General features: G+C 40.7%; 1 protein-coding gene across 1 annotated transcript; it reads right to left on the reverse strand.

Moving 5' to 3' along the window:
• Positions 1 to 1,271: 1,271 nt before the first annotated feature.
• Positions 1,272 to 17,217, reverse strand: LOC111981608 (globoside alpha-1,3-N-acetylgalactosaminyltransferase 1-like). Its single transcript, XM_024012971.3, has 7 exons — positions 16,954 to 17,217; positions 14,486 to 14,524; positions 14,306 to 14,341; positions 3,596 to 3,649; positions 3,202 to 3,234; positions 2,841 to 2,975; positions 1,272 to 2,430 (listed from the first exon to the last, which is right to left on the reverse strand). The coding sequence occupies exons 1-7, from the start codon at positions 17,019 to 17,021 to the stop codon at positions 1,740 to 1,742; spliced, it is 1,056 nt and encodes a 351-aa protein (XP_023868739.1). The 5' UTR covers positions 17,022 to 17,217; the 3' UTR covers positions 1,272 to 1,739.
• Positions 17,218 to 19,814: the final 2,597 nt, after the last annotated feature.

The raw sequence follows: 19,814 nt of genomic DNA on the forward strand, positions 1-19,814 counted from the left end.
CGCGAGTTTACTGTGAACACTGAGGCTGTAGCCGCTCTAAGTTACAGTTTTAACAGTAGGCTGCTGTCTTTTTGATCATATTGTAGGCCTACCAGAGTGCAACCCACAACATTTTAACATAGAAATGGATGTTCTGTCAGTAGTAGCAAACGTGTGGTGTTCAATGTAGGCGTACATTCCATGAGACTTTTGAAAGAAACATGCAGGGCTTGACTTTAATGTTTATCAACTTGTCCTTCAGACAAGGTGGCTGAAAATGTTGTTGTTTGAAGCAAGAAACCACTTGCATTATTATTTCCATACAATTATTTGAGAGAAACAGACAAATTATGCTACCCTCTGCCTATTTGCTACTTATCTTATTCAAGACTGTCTCAAAATACAACACTGCCCATTTAAGACATAAAAAAAAGCTCTTTACCTGACTGGCTTTTCAAAGATGGCAAGAAATACACATATTTTGTGCTCTTGTAGGAAGCAACCACTTCCCCATGGTTGACTAGACATTAGCTATAACTGGGCTAATAACTCAATAACTAGCAAAGAATATGAAAAAATGTACACAGGTGGCTACATGCAACTCTCGCTTTGATATCAAAACAAGAGCATTTACTCGAGACCACTCATGATATAAACACAGTCCAGTTTATTAAATTGAATGGCACAGATCCATATATGGCAATGGCAATTTGCATATAGGCCAACTGCAGCTCTGATTGGTTATGGCGCACCAGTCTGTGTAGAGTATGGGCCTGAGTCTTGCCTGTCAATGCAATAGAATCCTGCTCCAAAGTTTTGCGTACTAAGTCTTGCATAGTTGGTTTCGTTTCGGTATATTACATTTAAAGTGACTAATATTCCGTTGATTCGAGCATTCCCACAGTAGAGTGAAGTGTTGATAGTGGTAACTAAAATGGAAAACTCTATAAAGTTGAGTGATGTTCAATTTAGTGCTTCTCTCCGCAGGCTGATATTTCTTCTGCTCAGCAGACCGAGGGGAGCTGTGCTCAGCTTAGAGGGAACATTGCTTGTACCTATCCAAGCATTTCAGATCTATATGTGTGTAGTGGGTAGGGGTTGTTTCTGGATAGGACTGCCAGCTCCACCTTGCCCTTTGTGCAGTTTTTTCCCTTTTTTCATTAAAAATTGAATTTAGCCCACTGCTGTGCCTTGTCTGACTTACAAATGTATAGATGGAATCTACTTTATGTAATATTCCCTATTTCTGCATCTCTCCACAACAAAACCATTTGTTTGTTAGTCATACGCCTCATAATCGTCGTTACAGGGGAGTTCAAAGATGAGAAACTATTCTGATAAGTGTGACTCATTTGTTGCAATGTCCAACATGTGTGTAATATGCATCATTCAAACAACTTCTCATTCATGACTGTGAAATAATAAAGCTCATCCTTTCTTCTTCAACAAAAAATTAAATACAGTGCATTCGGAAAGTGTTCAGACCCCTTCACCTTTTCCCCATTTTGTTACATTACAGCCTTATTCTTAAAAACACCCACGTGTGTAACAGGATAAATTTAAGTATCCCCCAAATAATTTTTATTATTATGCCTTTCCCGAACCGCAACCCACAAACGTAACTCAGCGAAACTATACCCAAACTTAACCTTAACCTAACCCTCGTTCCTAAACCTAAACATAACCATAACCACAATTAATTTATACTGCTAAGACTGAATTCAGTTTTTTTCTGCTGGTCAAATATCCACTTCCTCTTTTTATACATTGGGACGAACTTCAGCATAGTTTTTAATGACCCCTGAGAAGCGAATGACTTTGACCTCTTTGGTTTTGGCCTTGAAGTCCTGCCACAGGTACTCCGGAGACAACACCTTGCTGGGCTTGTTATAGAGCAGGTACCTGTTGAGGTGGCTCTCCTCCTGCCAGGCAGCCTCGATGGAATTCCCAGCATCCACCTCAAACCGGTTCCGACATACCTTTGTAAGTGTGTACACATCCTCCACGAACCCTCCGATCATAGCCCCACCATAGTAGTAGTCTCCCTCATCCATGGGGATGTAGGCCAACGAGGCTGGACGCCGTTCGTACGGGAAGTTGGCACGGGTCTGCTCATAGTAGCCTGGGTGTATCACAGCAACCAGCCTTCCAAGAGACTCAGCCCCCCAGCGAGCGTGGAACTTGCTGTCCACGTCGAGACAGAAGATGTAGTCGGCCTCCCTGCTGATCCGACTTTCGATGGTGGTCTGGATGATCTCCATCCTCCGGGCTGATATCTCCTGCCAGCGGTTCGAACCCGGGACCTGGATCACACTTAAATGTCTCCCCTGAGTCAGGTTCACTGAAGGAACATCGTGGGGACGATCAGTGAAAACATAGTAGCGCACGTTGAAGCCGACCATGAAATGCATCTCCGCTGTCTCCAGAAAATCTCGGAGAAAGCTGACATATCTGCCAGTATTTAAAGACACACATAACATAAGGATTAGTGCCTTGCTCGAGGATACAATGGCAGCACTTCTCTGGATCAGAGGGGTTGGGTTAAATGTGGAAGACACATTTCGGTTGAATGCATTCAGTTGGTCAACCGACTAGGTATCCCCTTAACTGCATCACCATTCTCATAGGACATTCTACCACTTTCTGACCAGTATACAGTCTAGCGGATAATACATGAAGTAGTACAATTATGAATGTATTAATTAATGAATTAACAATGTTCCAAGGCATGAATCATGATAACACCATGATATTTAATTACCTGCCATCAGGTACTTATTTACTTATAGTTGCAGTGTTGAAAAAGTGTTGATAATTTAACTTCCATTTTGAATATTTGGCAAAAGTTGCAGGCTACTCACTTTCCAACTGCAAACACCGTGGTTGCTATGGTGAGGTTCATGGGCTTGTAGATGTTGTCAATGAGCACAGGGTCAAAGGTGCCTTCCCAGATGATGGATGCCAACCATGGGGTCACTGTCACCACATCAGTACGTCTAGAGAAACAGAACAAAGGTCCTGCCTGACTGTGTTGTACTGACCAGGGCCATGTTATGATCTCAATATTTCACTATGGTACTGGCAATTAAAGGACCTTGATGTGTCAGACACTAATGTCAGGTGTGGCCTACCTAAAATATCAAAGCTCCCCACACTGATGTGTCAGACACTTACATTACATCAGCTAATATGACTTTAACATGAGATAAAAATGCTGCTTACCCCACCAAGACACTGGGCTGCTTGTACAAAAGCCTGGGAAGACAAAATGTAATGAATTACTTAATTGTAATGAAGAGATGGGCTGATGGTGGTAGTTTTAGATAGACCGACCTGTAATAGTTGGACTACAACATAACATATACATTAATAGAACTACTGCCCAACAACCTTGCTGGTAGCTAAACACATACAGTATCCCATCACCAATTCATGCAGTGAATCAAACATGACATTGATGTACATTTCTATGACATAAAAGGACCACTAATCTGATTGATTGTCAGTCCTTTTTTGGGAAGATTTTTGGTAGGATTGATTTGATGGTTTTCATCAGTACAGCATGACACCGTACTGCTTATGGTTAATGATGGAAGAGTAAAATACAGATACACACTTTTCAGGAGAGACCATGTTCCGTACTCTGCTCCTGACCATGGGCTTACTCAGGCTGTATGAATAGAAAAACATTGTAAGAAGAAAACAAACACAATGAAGACGATAAAAACTAGAAAGGGTACTTTTTTAAGAAAAATTGTGTGCCTTGCTTCAGTTGTCCAGAAGTATTTTTATGTTAGTGGAAGGAGTTTAGAAGTTTAAAATGTTAGAAGCTAGTGTTGACAATTCGAGGCTAGTGTAGTAGTGATTGTATTATATATAGGAGAGGGATAGGTGCTATTATTAGAATAACAACACCTCCCAGCTGCCCACTGCACTGAGGATAGGAAACTCTGTCCTACCGATAAATCCACTATAATTGAGAATTTCAATAAGCATTTTTCTACGGCTGGCCATGCTTTCCACCTGGCTACCCCTACCCCGGTCAACAGCATTGCACCCCCCACAGCAACTCGCCCAAGCCTTCCCCATTTCTCCTTCTCCCAAATCCAGTCAGCTGATGTTCTGAAAGAGCTGCAAAATCTGGACCCCTACAAATCAGCCGGGCTAGACAATCTGGAGCCTCTCTTTCTAAAATTATCTGCCGAAATTGTTGCAACCCCTATTACTAGCCTGTTCAACCTCTCATGTCGTCTGAGATTCCCAAAGATTGGAAAGCAGCTGCGGTCATCCCCCTCTTCAAAGGGGGGGAGACTCTTGACCCAAACTGCTACAGACCTATATCTATCCTACCCTGCCTTTCTAAGGTCTTCGAAAGCCAAGTCAACAAACAGATTACCGACCATTTCGAATCCCATCGCACCTTCTCCGCTATGCAATCTGGTTTCAGATCTGGTCATGTGTGAACCTCAGCCACGCTCAAGGTCCTAAACGATATCTTAACCGCCATCGATAAGAAACAATACTGTGCAGCCGTATTCATTGACCTGGCCAAGGCTTTCGACTCTGTCAATCCCCACATCCTCATTGGCAGACTCGACAGCCTTGGTTTCTCTAATGATTGCCTCGCCTGGTTCACCAACTACTTCTTTGATAGAGTTCAGTGTGTCAAATCGGAGGGCCTGTTGTCCGGGCCTCTGGCAGTCTATGGGGGTGCCACAGGGTTCAATTCTTGGGCCGACTCTCTTCTCTGTATACATCAATGATGTCACTCTTGCTGCTGGTGAGTCTCTGATCCACCTCTACGCAGAACAACACCATTCTGTATACTTCTGGCCCTTCTTTGACACTGTGTAACAACCCTCCAGACGAGCTTCAATCCATACAACTCTCCTTCCGTGGCCTCCAACTGCTCTTAAATACAAGTTAAACTAAATGCATGCTCTTCAACCGTCGCTGCCTGCACCTGCCACCGTCCAGCATCATACTCTGGACTTCTGACTTAGAATATGTGGACAACTACAAATAACTAGCTGTCTGGTTAGACTGTAAACTCTCCTCCAGACTCACATCAAACATCTCCAATCCAAAGTTAAATCTAGAATTGGCTTCCTATTTTGCAACAAAGCATCCTTCACTCATGCTCCAAACATACCCTTGTAAAACTGACCATCCTACCGATCCTCACGATGTGCATTTACAAATAATACTTGGATGCAGTCTATCACAGTGCTATCTGTTTTGTCACCAAAGCCCCATATACTACCACCACTGCGACCTGTACGCTCTCGTTGTGGCGCCTCGCTCATACTCGTCGCCAAACCCACTGGTCCAGGTCATCTACAAGACCCTGCTAGGTAAAGTCCCCCTTATATCAGCTCGCTCGGTCACCATAGCAGCACCACCTGTAGCAGTATATCTCTCTGGTCACCCCAAAGCCAATTCCTCCTTTGGCCGCCTCTCCTTCCAGTTCTCTGCTGCCAATGACTGTAACGAACTACAAAAATCTCTGAAACACTTATCTCCCTCACTAGCTTTAAGCACCAGCTGTCAGAGCAGCTCACAGATTACTGCACCTGTACATTGCCCATCTAATATTTAGCCCAAACAACTACACCTTCCCTACGGTATTTATTTATTTTGCTCCTTTGCACCCCATTATTTCTACTTTGCACATTCTTCCACTGCAAATCTACCATTCCAGTGTTTTTACTTGCTATATTGTATTTTACTTCGCCACCATAGCCTTTTTATGCCTTTACTCCCTTATCTCACCTCATTTGATCACATTGTATATTGATTTTTTCTACTGTATTATTGACTGTATGTTTGTTTTACTCCATGTGTAACTCTGTGTTGTTGTATGTGTCGAATGCTTTGCTTTATCTTGGCCAGGTCGCAATTGTAAATGAGAACTTGTTCCAACTTGCCTACCTGGTTAATAAAGGTGAAATAAAAAAATTAAATATGTGCAGGGATTCCCAACGTTTGTCCCACGACCCCATTTTGATATCGGAAAATTCTCACGCCCCAACCACGTGAAAAAAAGTATGGAATTTAACAGCAATGTTTACTTTTTTTATTTGAAAAACATTCTAACAGCATTTCTGATTGTTTTCTCAACTCACCTTCACGTACTTTTAATTGTGGTGACACTCAATTGCAAATTAGTCGTGCAAATGGTCTCTTATCTCACCACCACTAATGAGATGGGTGTGCTTGATGCATGTCACGTCGGAGCTTCTCAAAGTCAGGAGCGTGGTCGCAGTACGCACTCATCCCTGCTGTCACCTCATCCCTGCTGTTAAAACCATCGAATTTGGTTGTAATGCAGATGAGAGCATAAATCCAGCTTCACACAGACAAGAGCTGGTGAAGGCTACCATGAGTTTTAATGCTCAGAGGAAGACAGCAGGGTATTCTCTTGAGTCAGTACCAAAACTCCTCCATAATGACCTGTGAATGCGTTTTCTGCAGCATTCGGTCACATGACAGCTCAATCAGCTGTTTGATTTTACTTAGCACTGTCGTGACTTGTATTAGTTAATGTGGCGACTGTTGCTCATCGAATGATTACAAGTTTCTAATTACGTGATTAACTAATCAAGCAATTATTAACTCATTAACCTGGGCACCATGGGAAACTAGTTTTTATTGAGTTTCTATTTCCCAAATTAACTCAAAGAATATCAGAATATCGATTTTACCACAGCCGCTAATTAACCATTGCCTCTAACAGTCTCGTTCTGAACGTCGTATAGCCCGGATTCTTCACGGACCCGGGTCACTAATGAATTTGCACCACACCAATCTTAGTTGAATGTTTATTTACTAAAAAGCTAAAATGATGATAAAAGATACACAAAAACACATTCTAGGCTATTGATTAGAACTTAGTATAACGGGCCACAACTAGGGGCTGTTACCCAAAATGGTGATTTAAAAGAGAGAGAAAAGAAGAATTACACCAGAGGAAATATACATTTGGTGAAATGTCAACTATGCTCATTTTAACCCTAGCCTTGCCCCAAACTGCCGCTGTTATGATCAGAATATAATGATGTTATTACTGTGGAAGGTCTCCGTGGATTTTCCCGCGTGGACCGTTCAAGCTGCTCAATGACGCACTTCTCCTGCGCACCTCTCTAGGTGTCCTCACGAACAAGTCCGTGTCCTTTGGCTTTACTGGCCTGTTCCTTTGTCCTCGCTCTGGAAGGGTCTTCGAGAGACAGATAGCTCTGTAGCTCAGAGCTCACAGCGTAAAGATGAGAGTGTAGATACCACGATTCGATGGGAGTGAGGCTAGGTGGTCGGCTTGACCGCTACTCATCCGTAGCTTGGGTAGAAAAAGATTTATTTGTCTCAACTTGTTGCGTTTTGGGTTCGTTGACCCTTTAGACCTTTGGCTGCAGCTCGGGTCACTTAGTCTAATCTGTTAATTCTGCACTCACAGGTTTTATACCCTCGGGTCAGAAGTGTGCGTACCCCTTCAGGCAATTCTCTGGGTACAAGTTTGAGGGGCAAGGTATAGATTTTACTCAAATCCAATTTTAGACAACTAACTTCACATTTCATCTCTACCGAAACATTCTCTTTGATTGGACATTTTCCACACACACGTACAATGTTAAACATCAAGCATTACGAGGAAAACTCTTAACGTCACATGTTTTCATAATATAATCTATTAACCTTTAATAACAAACAAAAATGACATACATTTTCATATTCCATCTATCGTCATGACCACCATTGTAGTTGACGGAAACCATTGTTCCAAAGTCCCTTTATTGCATGTTTAAAGTTTGAGGCTGGTTCTCCAAAGTGAGAGGGAATGTTTTGTGGACACAGAATACCATGGGTGAGAGTCATAAAACACCCACATCTTCAGACCCCTAGATCTCTCCTCATCTTTGGGTTGAGAGATAATCTGTTAGGTTGTGGTCTCCTGTAACCTTACCTGATCAGGACAGTCATGACACCACCATGTCAACTGAGCCAGGATCACAATAACAAGATAGGGAAGTGGTCCAACGTGATTTCATTGGAGGTGAGCAGTCATCATCTGTGTGGACACTTACTGATGCTGTTTTCTGTTAGAAACACGCACACCGAAAGTGGGCCTGCCCGCCCTCCCGCCATAGACGACAGATTCCCACTTGACTTTACCATTCCATCTTACAGGTGCAACACACCTGTATGTTGCGCTGTCTATGGTGTATTAGTTCATTTTGTCTTTTGTTTCTGTTAGTCTTTAGTGACATGGATAGAAGGACAGTCTGCTGTCATTCTGATCTAAGAATATTACTCTGCTTTTATGAAGAAAAAATACATCTGTTTAACTTTGGTGTAAACTGAAGGATGTGTTTAGAATTATTTTTTGTGATTAATGCTATTTAATCTCTCCTCAGACTAAATTATTCTGTTTGTCCTGTGGTACCTTTGCCACTGTTCCACCCTTGTGTGTTGCGCTGTATCTGTATTTGTAACACCATAACAGCGCAACACACAAGGGGTGGAACAGTGGCAAAGACGTACTGTGATGACATAAAAGAGCCTTTGTGTTGAACACCGTGCGAGTTTAACGGTGAGAATAGCAGAATGTATTACTAAATGACTGGAGATTTGACTGTGTGATATTAGGTTGCTCTTGTGTAAATATTTTCCGTCTGGATTTTCAACTCTCTGGAGACCGCAGGAAATGCTATGAATAGCCAATGACATTTATCTCTGAGGGGCTGACTTGCCTGCACCTCGACACTATGTGATTATTATTATTGCATGCTGTCATTTATGAACATTTGAACATCTTGGCCATGTTCTGTTATAATCTCCACCCGGCACAGCCAGAAGAGGACTGGCCACCCCTCATAGCCTGGTTCCTCTCTAGGTTTCTTCTTAGGTTTTGGCCTTTCTAGGGAGTTCTTCCTAGCCACCGTGCTTCTTCACCTGCATTGCTTGCTGTTTAGGGTTTTAGGCTGGGTTTCTGTACAGCACTTTGAGATATCAGCTGATGTACGAAGGGCTATATAAATACATTTGTTTGATATCCGTGCAAAAGGCTTAAGCCCACAATTCGATCCCATGGAATCTGTTTTTCAACAATACAGCCACACAGCACACTGAACATCCCCTGTGCTGGTCCAAGCTTGGGAATCGTGAGACAGAACAATATGTACTTGTGATTAGCATCCCCTGATATGTACAGCGTCTTTGGAAAGTATTCAGACCCCTTGACTTTTTCCACATTTTGTTACGTTACAGCCTTATTCTAAAATGGATTAAATAAATAAAAATCCTCAGCAATCTACAAACAATACCCAATAATGACAAAGCGAAAACAGGTTATTAGACAATTTTGCAAATGTATTAAACATAAAACACAAATACCTAGTATTCAGACCCTTTGCTATGAGACTCGAAATTGAGCTCAGGTGCATCCTGTTTCCATTAATCATCCTCCGAGACAGGATTGTGTCGAGGCACAGATCTGGGGAAGGTTACCAAAACATTTCTGCAGCATTGAAGGTCCCAAAGAAAACAGTGGCCTCCATCATTCTTAAATGGAAAAAGTTTGGAGCCACCAAGACACTTCCTAGAGATGGCCTCCTGGACAAACTGAGCAATCGCGGTAGAAGGGCCTTGGTCAGGGAGGTGACCAAGAACCTGATGGTCACTCTGACAGTGCTCTAGAGTTCCTCTGTGGAGATGGGAGAACCTTCCAGAAGGACAACCATCTCTGCAGCACTCCACCAATTAGGCCTTTTACTTTAGAGTGGCCAGACAAAAGCCACTTGGAGTTTTCCAAAAGCTACCTAAAGACTCTCAGACCACGAGAAACAAGATAGTCTGGTCTGATGAAACCAAGATTCAACTCTTTGGCCTGAATGCCAAGCGTCACGTCTGGAGGAAACCTGGCACCATCCCTACGGTGAAGCATGGTGGTGGCAGCATCATGCTGTGGTACTGGGCGACTATTCAGGATCGAGGCAAAGATGAACGGAGCAAAGTACAGAGAGATCCTTGATGAAAATCTGCTCCAGAGCGCTCAGGACCTCAGACTGGGGGCGAAGGTTCACGTTCGCCCCCCCAGTCTGTTCACGTTCGCCCCCGGGACAACGACCCTAAGCACTCAGCCAAGACAATGCAAGAGTGGCATCGGGACAAGTCTCTGAATGTCCTTGAGTGGCCCAGTCAGAGCCCAGACTTGAAACCAATCTCTGGAAAGACCTGAAAATAGCTGTGCAGCAACGCTCCCCATCCAACCTGACAGAGCTTGAGAGCATCTGCAGAGAAGCATAGTAGAAACTCCCCAAATACAGGTGTGCCAAGCTTGTAGTGTCATACCCAAGAAGACACAAGGCTGTAATTGCTGCCAAAGCTGCTTCAACAAAGTACAGAGTAAAGTGTCTGAATACTTATGTAAATGTGATATTTCTGTTTTTAATTTTTAATAAATAGGCAAACATTTCTAAAAAAAAAAGTTTTTGCTTTTTCATTATGAGGTATTGTGTGTAGATTGATGAGATATTTTTTATTTTAAATCAATTTTAGAACAAGTCTGTAATCTAACAAAATGTGGAAAAAGTCAAGTGTTCTGAATACTTTCTCGAAGGCACTGTATAGCAAACAAAAGTGAATGCATTGCCATCTTTGCCCTCACTGCTAACGTCCTTTAGGAGAGTATAAGCTTTGGAGTTTGAGTAATTCAGTCAGTTTCCTCTAAATTGCTAGCAATAGTATAAATGATTTGTTTAACAGTGTCCCCTGACAAAGGTATTGATGTGAGTTTCTGTGCCTCTGCCTTCCCATATTTTGCTTTTACCATATCTATTGCGGCCGGTAATATCAAAGGATCTGCAATAGTGTGTGGTTTCCTAGCGTAGCAGGACTAGCCATTCACCGTGGGAATGATTCAAGTGCAACGGTCAAGTGCAGCCTTTTACCATGATCTAAGAGCGCTCTGTGGTTGAATTTGATCTTTAAGATTTGAATAATTCTCATTTCAATTTTTAATGTTAACCACATTGCAATGATTCTGAGATAGAAAGACGATATTATAATATATATACAATATATATACTATATATATATAGGCTACAAAAGTATGTGGACATCCCTTCAAATTAGTGGATTCGGCTATGTCAGCCAAACCCGTTTCTGACAGGTGTATAAAAATCGAGCACACAGCCATGCAATCTCCATAGACAAATACTGGCGGTAGAATGACCTTGCTGAAGAGCTCAGTGACTTTCAATGTGGCACTGTCATAGGATGCCACCTTTCCAACAAGTCAGTTCATCAAATTTCTGCCTTGCTAGAACTGCCCCGGTCAACTGTAAGTGCTGTTATTGTGAAGTGAAAATGTCTAGGATTAACCACGGCTCAGCCGCAAAGTGGTAGGCCACAGAAGCTCACAGAACGGGACCGCCAAGTGCTGAAGCGCGTAAAAATTGTCTGCCCTAGGTTGCAACACTCACTACCGAGTTCCAAACTGCCTCTGGAAGCAATGTCAGCACGATAACTTTTTGTCAGGAGCTTCATGAAATGGGTTTCCATGGCCGAGCAGCCAGACACAAGCCTAAGATCACCATGCGCAATGCCAAGTGTCGGCTGGTGTGATGTAAAGCTCGCCGCCATTGGACTCTCTGGAGTGATGAATCATGCTTCACCATCTGGCAGTCCGACAAACTAATCTGGGTTTGGCGGATGCCAGGAGAACGCTACCTGCCCCAATGCATAGTGCCAACTGTAAAGTTTGGTGGAAGGAAGAATATTGGTCTAGGGCAGTTTTTCTAGGCCCCTTAGTTTCAGTGAAGGGAAATCTTAAACGTTACAGCATACAATCCCTTCGAAAAGTATTCAGATCCCTTGACTATTTCCAAATTTGCTATATGACAGCTTTATTATAAAATGTATTAAATAAAAAAACTATCCACAGCAATCTACACACAATACCCAATAATGAAAAAGCAAAAACAGGTGTTTAGACATACAAGAAAAACATAACAGAAATACTTTACATAAGTATTCAGACCCTTTGCTATGAGACTCCAAATTGAGCACAGGTGCATCCTGTTCCATTGATCATCCTTGAGACGTTTCTACAGCTTGATTGGAGTCCACCTATGGAATATTAAATTGACTGAACATGATTTGGAAAGGCACACACCTGTCTATATAAGTCCCCCAGTTGACAGTGCATGTCAGAGCAAAAACCAAGCCATGAGGTCAAAGGAATTGTCCTTAGAGCTCCGAGACAGGATTTGTGTTGAGGCTCAGATCTGGGGAAGGGTACCAAAAATGTCTGCAGCATTGAAGGTCTCCAAGAACACAGTGGCTCCATCATTCTTAAAAGGAAGAAGTTTGGAACCAACAAGACTCTTCCTAGAGATGGCCGCCTGGCCAAACAGCAATCGGTGATAAGGGCCTTGGTCAGGGAGGTGACCAAGAACCCGATGGTCACTCTGACAGAGCTCTGGAGTTCCTCAGTGAAGATGGTTGTCATTCTGGCAGGTTGACCCATCTCAGTTTCTAAAAACCTGTTTTTCTTTGTCAATATGGGGTATTGTGTGGAGATTGATGAGAAAAAAATACAGATTTAATCAATTTTAGAATAAGGCTGTAACCATTTTTTGTGTGTTCCCACAGCAAGTTCCAACATCTAGCAGTATTTTTGGGGGTATTGGTATTTTATTAGGATCCCCAAAGCCTTCCCAGAAGAGTGGAGGCTATATAGCAGCAATGGGGGGGGGGGGGCAACTCTATATTAATGCCCATGATTTTGGAATGAGATGTTCGAGTAGGTGTCCACATACTTTTGGTCATGTAGTGTGACTTTAGGGTCGTTCCACGAAAAGAGTACCTTTTCCGTACACTCCTCACATTTCCAGAAAAAGTTAACGACAAGACCCGTGAAATTACCCAAAAAATTATGCAATAACGCAATTCCACAAAATACAGCAGAAGATTAGCAAATAATAAAATAACACATTATCCAAACAAGTGTTGTATGGAAGCCTTTAGCCTAGCATATTTACTCTACCCAAAGTAAAGAGAGAGGGATCAATTACAGTACTTCTCCAAAGAGAACATATTGCATAGTCTGCTGTGTTTATATATTTTTTATTTTGACTTTCATGTTTCCTTCACAGCTCCCTCTGCTGGGATCTCTTGATTGGGCCAAAAGTGAAAGAGAATTCATAATTATTCCCACCTGTGTGTGGTATTGTTGATGTGACATTGACTGCCATTGCCTTGCACGCTGAAGAAGTGCTCATACCCGAAATGTATGCGTGACGATAAAAAGATGTACATTTAAGTTTATTTACCGGAGTGCTGTCCTAGTTCTGTTCTTCACACAAAGTCAACCAAACTCAGAGTACAAGCAAAATTGACACTGCCATTGTGGTGAGAGAAGTCGATCCCTTGGGATAAGGCGATACGAGCGCTTATTTCAAAGAGCGCTCCTTAAGCCACGCCCCAGTGGGCAGAGCTAGGCACCTTGGACTGGGACACGTTTTAATCAATTAAAAGCCTCTAATTTTACAATGGGTCCGCCGTGGTTCTGTGTAGCCTAGTTATGCTAATATATTTGAGACCAGTGTACTGCAGTTAGTTTATTATTTGACTTAATAAGTCAAATATATTTGAGTAGTTAACAGGGAAACGAGTTCCAGACAGATACCAGAGGGGGGCATCATTTACTAGGCAACCTAAATGATCGGGATCATCTGTTTGTTAGTTGTTTACCTTTATTTAACTAGGCAAGTCAGTTAAGAACAAATTCGTATTTAAAATGACGGCCTACATTGGTTACCAGCAGTGTTCGGGAATAGGTCTACATTGCGATTGTTGACACAATAGACCATGGGACGCCTTTTCACAGAGATATTTATTTGACAAAGGTCCGCGGTGGGTCTATGAAAACTACGCGACTATATTGGAGGCATGTTAATAGCAGTGAAAGTCGTCCATTCATTTCCTGTAATAGTATTTCTAAGTAGCAGCCATTTCAACCAGGGAGACTAACTGTTATCGCTTTATGATAGAACATTGAATAATTATTTTTTGCCTGACTGTGGCACTCTTTACCTGAATTGTTAGGATTGTCTTGTGTTCGCGACAAACTACTTATTTTGCTCAAATAGAGATTCAATTGTGTTTTCTTTCGAAAGATGGGCCTGGCTGAGAATAGAACATTCCATTTTCTTCCCGAGTGTGTTGTTTTAACGCAATTGTGACAGAACAAAACATCCTAACAGCCTAACTTTAAAAGTACGAAGTACCATGACTTGTTGGGGGAATTGTTTTGTTTATCTCAACTAACCTGCTGCTCTTCTGGTCCTCATCAACTGGGATATCTCTGTTGGAAACAATGAAACCGTAAAATAACGTTCCTCTTAAATTCAAACCAAAACCCTGTTAATATGAATCAGAAAATATTGCAACTTTCATATCACATTATAGCGTCTTTAGGTTGTAGTAGATTAACAGAACTTGATCTTACCGGTTGAGCTTTTCAGAGAAGAAGCTGAAGTAGACATACCTTTGGGAAGCAGGAGAGAATCAGTTCAAGTCTGTCATGAAAACATTTAGGACATTTTTAAACTAACAAAATGTGTTGCCGGCGCTGCCTTTCTTCGCCATCAGATTTGCCACTTGTATTTTAAACGTAATTCATACCCTTACGCAAGTACACAACCCAAGGACGCAATTAGCGTCGCTAAATGGCAATACTGCATAGTTGCGTGGCGTAACACATTACCGGGCCGCACACATTTGCGTATCTTATTGTATTGTGTAGGGTGTAAATTAGGATTTATACTATCCTTACATTACCTTGGATTTGGTGTGTCCAAAGCCACATTCATGCTGCATGTGTGTGTTCAGCTATTAATATACCATGAACACCATAGTATGTAGTGGAATATACAAGTAGGCAGGATATTGAAAGTATACAGGAGCTTTTCAATTAAACCATATTGCACATAATGTTGCACACTTGAATAATGCAACGATTCACATGTGTGCAGACATTTTTAAAGGGTTCCATTTTTTTGCTTGCGCAATAAAAATGCTGTACTGGTATTAATTCCATGTGGTTTCAGAGAGCCATTGTCTTTATTCAATACCACTCAGAGAGGAACATGTGATGTAGTAGCGTCCCAAGATACATAGTTAATGTATTGAATAGTTTGATTAAATCTTGAGAAGTACATGACTGTTAAGTTAGTGCTTCCTTCAACATAACCTATTTATTTGTTTGTTTTGTATGTTAAATCATTGTGGTGGCCTTCGTTTTCCTTTTTTGACTAGGCTCAAAAGAAAGCCTTAGTCGTTCAGCTTGCATTGACTATTGTGGAGGGGAAACAATTGTGACGTTCATACATGTCTTTGAATGTTATATGTTTCCAATCAACCCAAAGTAAGAACCTGTTTGTACCTGTTTTTGTTTAAACAAGAAAATGACCCAAAGTAAGAACCGGTTTGTACCTGTTATACAAGAAAAGGTGGCGTAGTATGCCAGTTTGACATTTGGCAGTAGTCGGTAGAGTTTGCTACTCACTGAGTGGCAACATATTGAACCGTGACTGACATTTACCTGTGTGTTGGAGAGAGGTTTGCCTCGTGGTTGTGTTTTAAATTTGTATATTGCTAAGTTTGAGATATATAAAAAAAAAAAAATGAAATCTTGAGAAGTTAAATGACCGTGTCCCCCCCGTCTGAGCTACATCCGTAATCGGTAGACGGCTCCGATTGGACAATCGCTATTTGCATCGTCGAGCAACGAACAAGAAACTTTTGAATTGAGTTTTTAAATGCAACAACCCCTCCCCAGATCAAAATCTAATATGGTTTGCAATGTTTTGTTCGGACTTTGCATTTCCTCTACTTAACCCAATGGGCACCATGGTGCCAACATTTCGGGGCTGGTTATCTAGACAAACAGGTGTGTGAAACAAAGACATCCGTGTGCGCAAAGTGAGAACACATCCTGTATTTGATTTGGCTATTGGGTGTAGCATCTAAAAACTGGATTTAAGTTTTTTTTGTTCATTGTTCGGTGATGTAAGCAGCGATTCTCAACTTTACATTTTTTATTTTTTTATTTCACCTGTGAAATTTCACGTGATATCATGTTAAACTATGTGGTTTTGGAACACGACATATGATGATAATTCAAGTGATCACATAACATTTCACATGTAGATTCAAATGTTCACATGATGCCCTGCAAACAAAAAGTTGTTAGAATATCCCCTGACCATCACAAAATAGCCGCAGTGTTTTCTACTTACATATTTGACATACATGATTGCATGATGTATGTTTACTTATACATTAAATATTATTCAACATGTCCCCATCTGGGATTTGAACTCACCTCTTAGTTCACGGCATTCCGATATTCTTTCTATGCCACCATGTCTGCGTCAATTACTGAGTTAATCTATCTCTCAGATGTGGAATTGCATTTTTACATGTGAAAAATTTCAAATGTTGTCACTTGTAGTTTCCTAGTATCACATGTTGAAATGTTGCATCCCCATGTCACATTTATGTATAGTTTCATGGTATCACATGTTGCTTTTACATGTTGTCACATGTTACCACATTAACTTGATCACATGTGAAATTAATTAGTTTTTTCCCATAAGGATCCAATTGGAACCGTCTACCGATTATGGATGTGGCTTCGGACGTGGGACACCTACTCATTCGAGGGTTTTTCTTTATTTCCACTATTTTCTACATTGTAGAATAATAGTGAAGACATCAAAACTATGAAATAACACATATGGAATCATGTAGCAATTCAAAACAGTGTTAATTAACAGATTAGAACATACTCACATTCAAGAAAGAAAAATTGCATCTCACTCTTAGAAACTAATATGAAAATATCACAAAAGCCACTCATTTAATCCCAGAAAAGGAAATAAACTAGAAGTAATGTCAAAATGGTTTACATACCCAAGAAGCAAGAAGATTCCAACAATGAGAGGCAGAACATACGGCTTAACATTTGAACTAAAACGCATTGTTCCTGCAATAGCGCAACGAAAAGATTTAGTTGATCCTATTAATACTGGTCAAAAGTATGATAGTGGATAAATCTATCACCAGTAAATCGATCCTTGTCAGGGTTTAGGATCAAGTTAAAGATGTTTGATATCAATTTAAACTGGCGTGACACGCAAGATATGTGTGTGTGTGTATGTATTTCGTGTAGCCTATTATAAGGGAGGAGCTTCCTCCCTGGGCTCCTTCCTATTGTCTTTCTCTTTTTACTGAGTCCCAAATCACCATGTTCTGCTCACCCCTCCATTGGCGCATTCATGCACGCCTCAACCATATGAACAAAGCTGACAGAGTGAAAATGATGGAGGATGTGGGAGCTAATTAGACCCTCCGATAACCTGTTTGACAAGTCAACTAAACTGCAGGTTTCAGAGCGAAGTGGTAAAGATACTCTAAAGAGGTTAATGGAACTGACAAACAAAAAAAAGAAATACCATGGAAACGTGTGGATGAAAGATTCCATGAAGGAAAGATCCTGAATCTCCTCATTGGCCCCAAGCAAAATTATTCTACATTTAGGCTATTGCTTATACAGTACCAGTCAAAAGTTTGGACACACCTAGTCATTCAAGGGTTTTTCTTTATTTGTCCTATTTTCTACATTGTAGACATCAAAACTATGAAATAGAACATATGGAGTCATGTAGCAACCAAAAAAGTGTCAAACAAATCAAGATGTATTTGATATTTCAGATTCTATTGTATAGTGTTGATGTCTTCACTATGATTATACAATGTAGAAAATAGTGAAAATAAAGATCATCTCTGGAATGAGTAGGTCCGTCCCATCTTTGGACTGGTACTGTATGTAAACACCTTATTCTGCTTATCTTAAATCGGTAAGAGGTCACAATCAAAGTAAACATATGCCTATTAAAACACACTTTTTTTCCCTGAGCAATCTTTCAAATGATCAGGACATGTAAACAGCTTAATCAGCATTCCAGCGGTGTACTGTATTTGATCTGCACTGCTAGCGCAAACCTCCCTCTTATGTGAGAGTGAAGTGAGTTTGGGAAAACTGAAAGTACGCATCTTTAGAAATAGTGTTTACATAAAAACTTTATATGCCCAAACTCAAAATCAAATAGTCTTCCAAAAACGTACACGGTCACTGTGGTAGAGCATTTATTTTGATTGGCTTATTAGGAAAATCGTTCTTTTTTTTGCAAAGCACGTAAATATTTTAAACAATCTATTATATTAGTCTGACTATCCACAATAATCGTATTATTGTGTGCATGTAACCGTGTTCAATGAGAAAAGTTCATAAATATTCCTGAGCTGTTCATTTTTATCGAAATCTAAAGACACGACCTGCAGTAGATTAGAGCCAATGTCTCACGTAGTTATTAATCCAACCTCGTGAAAGTCACAAACTGACATGTTTTCATTTTTTTAACAAAAACAACTTGATATTGAAGGAGTGCCTTTGATTTGATGGCCTGCACATGCGCAGTACGGCACGGGACGACCGACAGACGTGTTTCTGAGCATGAGTTCAGCTAGCCAACGTTGCTATGACATCGCCTACAAGTGTGATTGGGGATTTCTGTTGGAGAAGCAGTTTCTGCCCATCTTACTGTCTGTAGTATTGCTGTTAACATATTTTGACGTGTGCCTTGTAAGAGGCTAAATGAAATGTGTAAAGAGGGTAGAATGGGGTTCCATCAAGTCTCAAACCTTTAATGGTTGATTATATACCATGTCCTTTGATCTGTTTCCCCCTGTAGTCACTGCCAGTTTGGAAGCCTTTGTTAAGACCAACATTTGTAATGTATATGACTTTCCCTTCTAGAGGTTACCAACTGTACTGTTGTTTTACAGTAACTTGCAGGCAGCCAGTTGCTTGTAACTGTAAAAACAATGGTAAAAAAAGATTACAGTAACATTATTGGAAACTGTAAAATACAATATGGTAACATACATTTTATATGGTAACTTACAGTAAACTGTCTGCCTGTAAGTTACCGTAAAAAGACAACAGGAAATGGTTTACAGTGTACAGTCTCTTATTATTATGGATCCTTTTTCACACTTTAGTCCAAACATTTCCTCAGTTCAATTTGTTTTTATTTACATACCTCTCTGCACAGTTCCTCATTGTGGGCCAGCAAGGTACAACGCTGTATCTGTCTTTGTTGAGGGTTCATGGGATTGCTTTGATTATAAGGAAATCAGTCAATTGAAATAAACTCACTAGGTCCAATACATATGGCCAATTTCACTAAATATGTATTGAATTTAAAATAAAATGAAATAAATTGTGGGGAAAAAAGTTGAAAATGTTAACATATTTTTGTGGAAGGTTGAAATAATTGATATTGAAATACATTTTTAAAAACTACTGAAAGCAAAATGTATAGAATTGTAAAAAATAAGGTGAGAGCAAAACTTTGACAAGTGATTGACAACTTTTTAAAAAATTATGAATGCAAAGATCTTTTAAGTTAAACTTTCCCAACAACCAATCCTATTTAACCCATTTTGCCTGTGCTCTTGCCTGCATTAACTACCTTTCGGTTACGCTACTCATATCTTTGCTTTCCGTGTCTGTTTCTTTGCTTTCATTGCTAGTTTTTTTTATTTTACATTTTGGCATTTCTTTTTTTCGTGAAGGTTTAAAGGGAGGTGTAGACAACGAGTCTCCATTGGTCCACTAGTTTTGGGTACTGGTTCATCTTAACTCAATCAATGAACACATGCTTTTCAATATTGGCTACGTAACCAAACGATCTGACGTCACCACTACA

Source organism: Salvelinus sp. IW2-2015, linkage group LG20 (assembly GCF_002910315.2).
Source record: "Salvelinus sp. IW2-2015 linkage group LG20, ASM291031v2, whole genome shotgun sequence".
NCBI classification, from domain to species: domain Eukaryota; kingdom Metazoa; phylum Chordata; class Actinopteri; order Salmoniformes; family Salmonidae; genus Salvelinus; species Salvelinus sp. IW2-2015.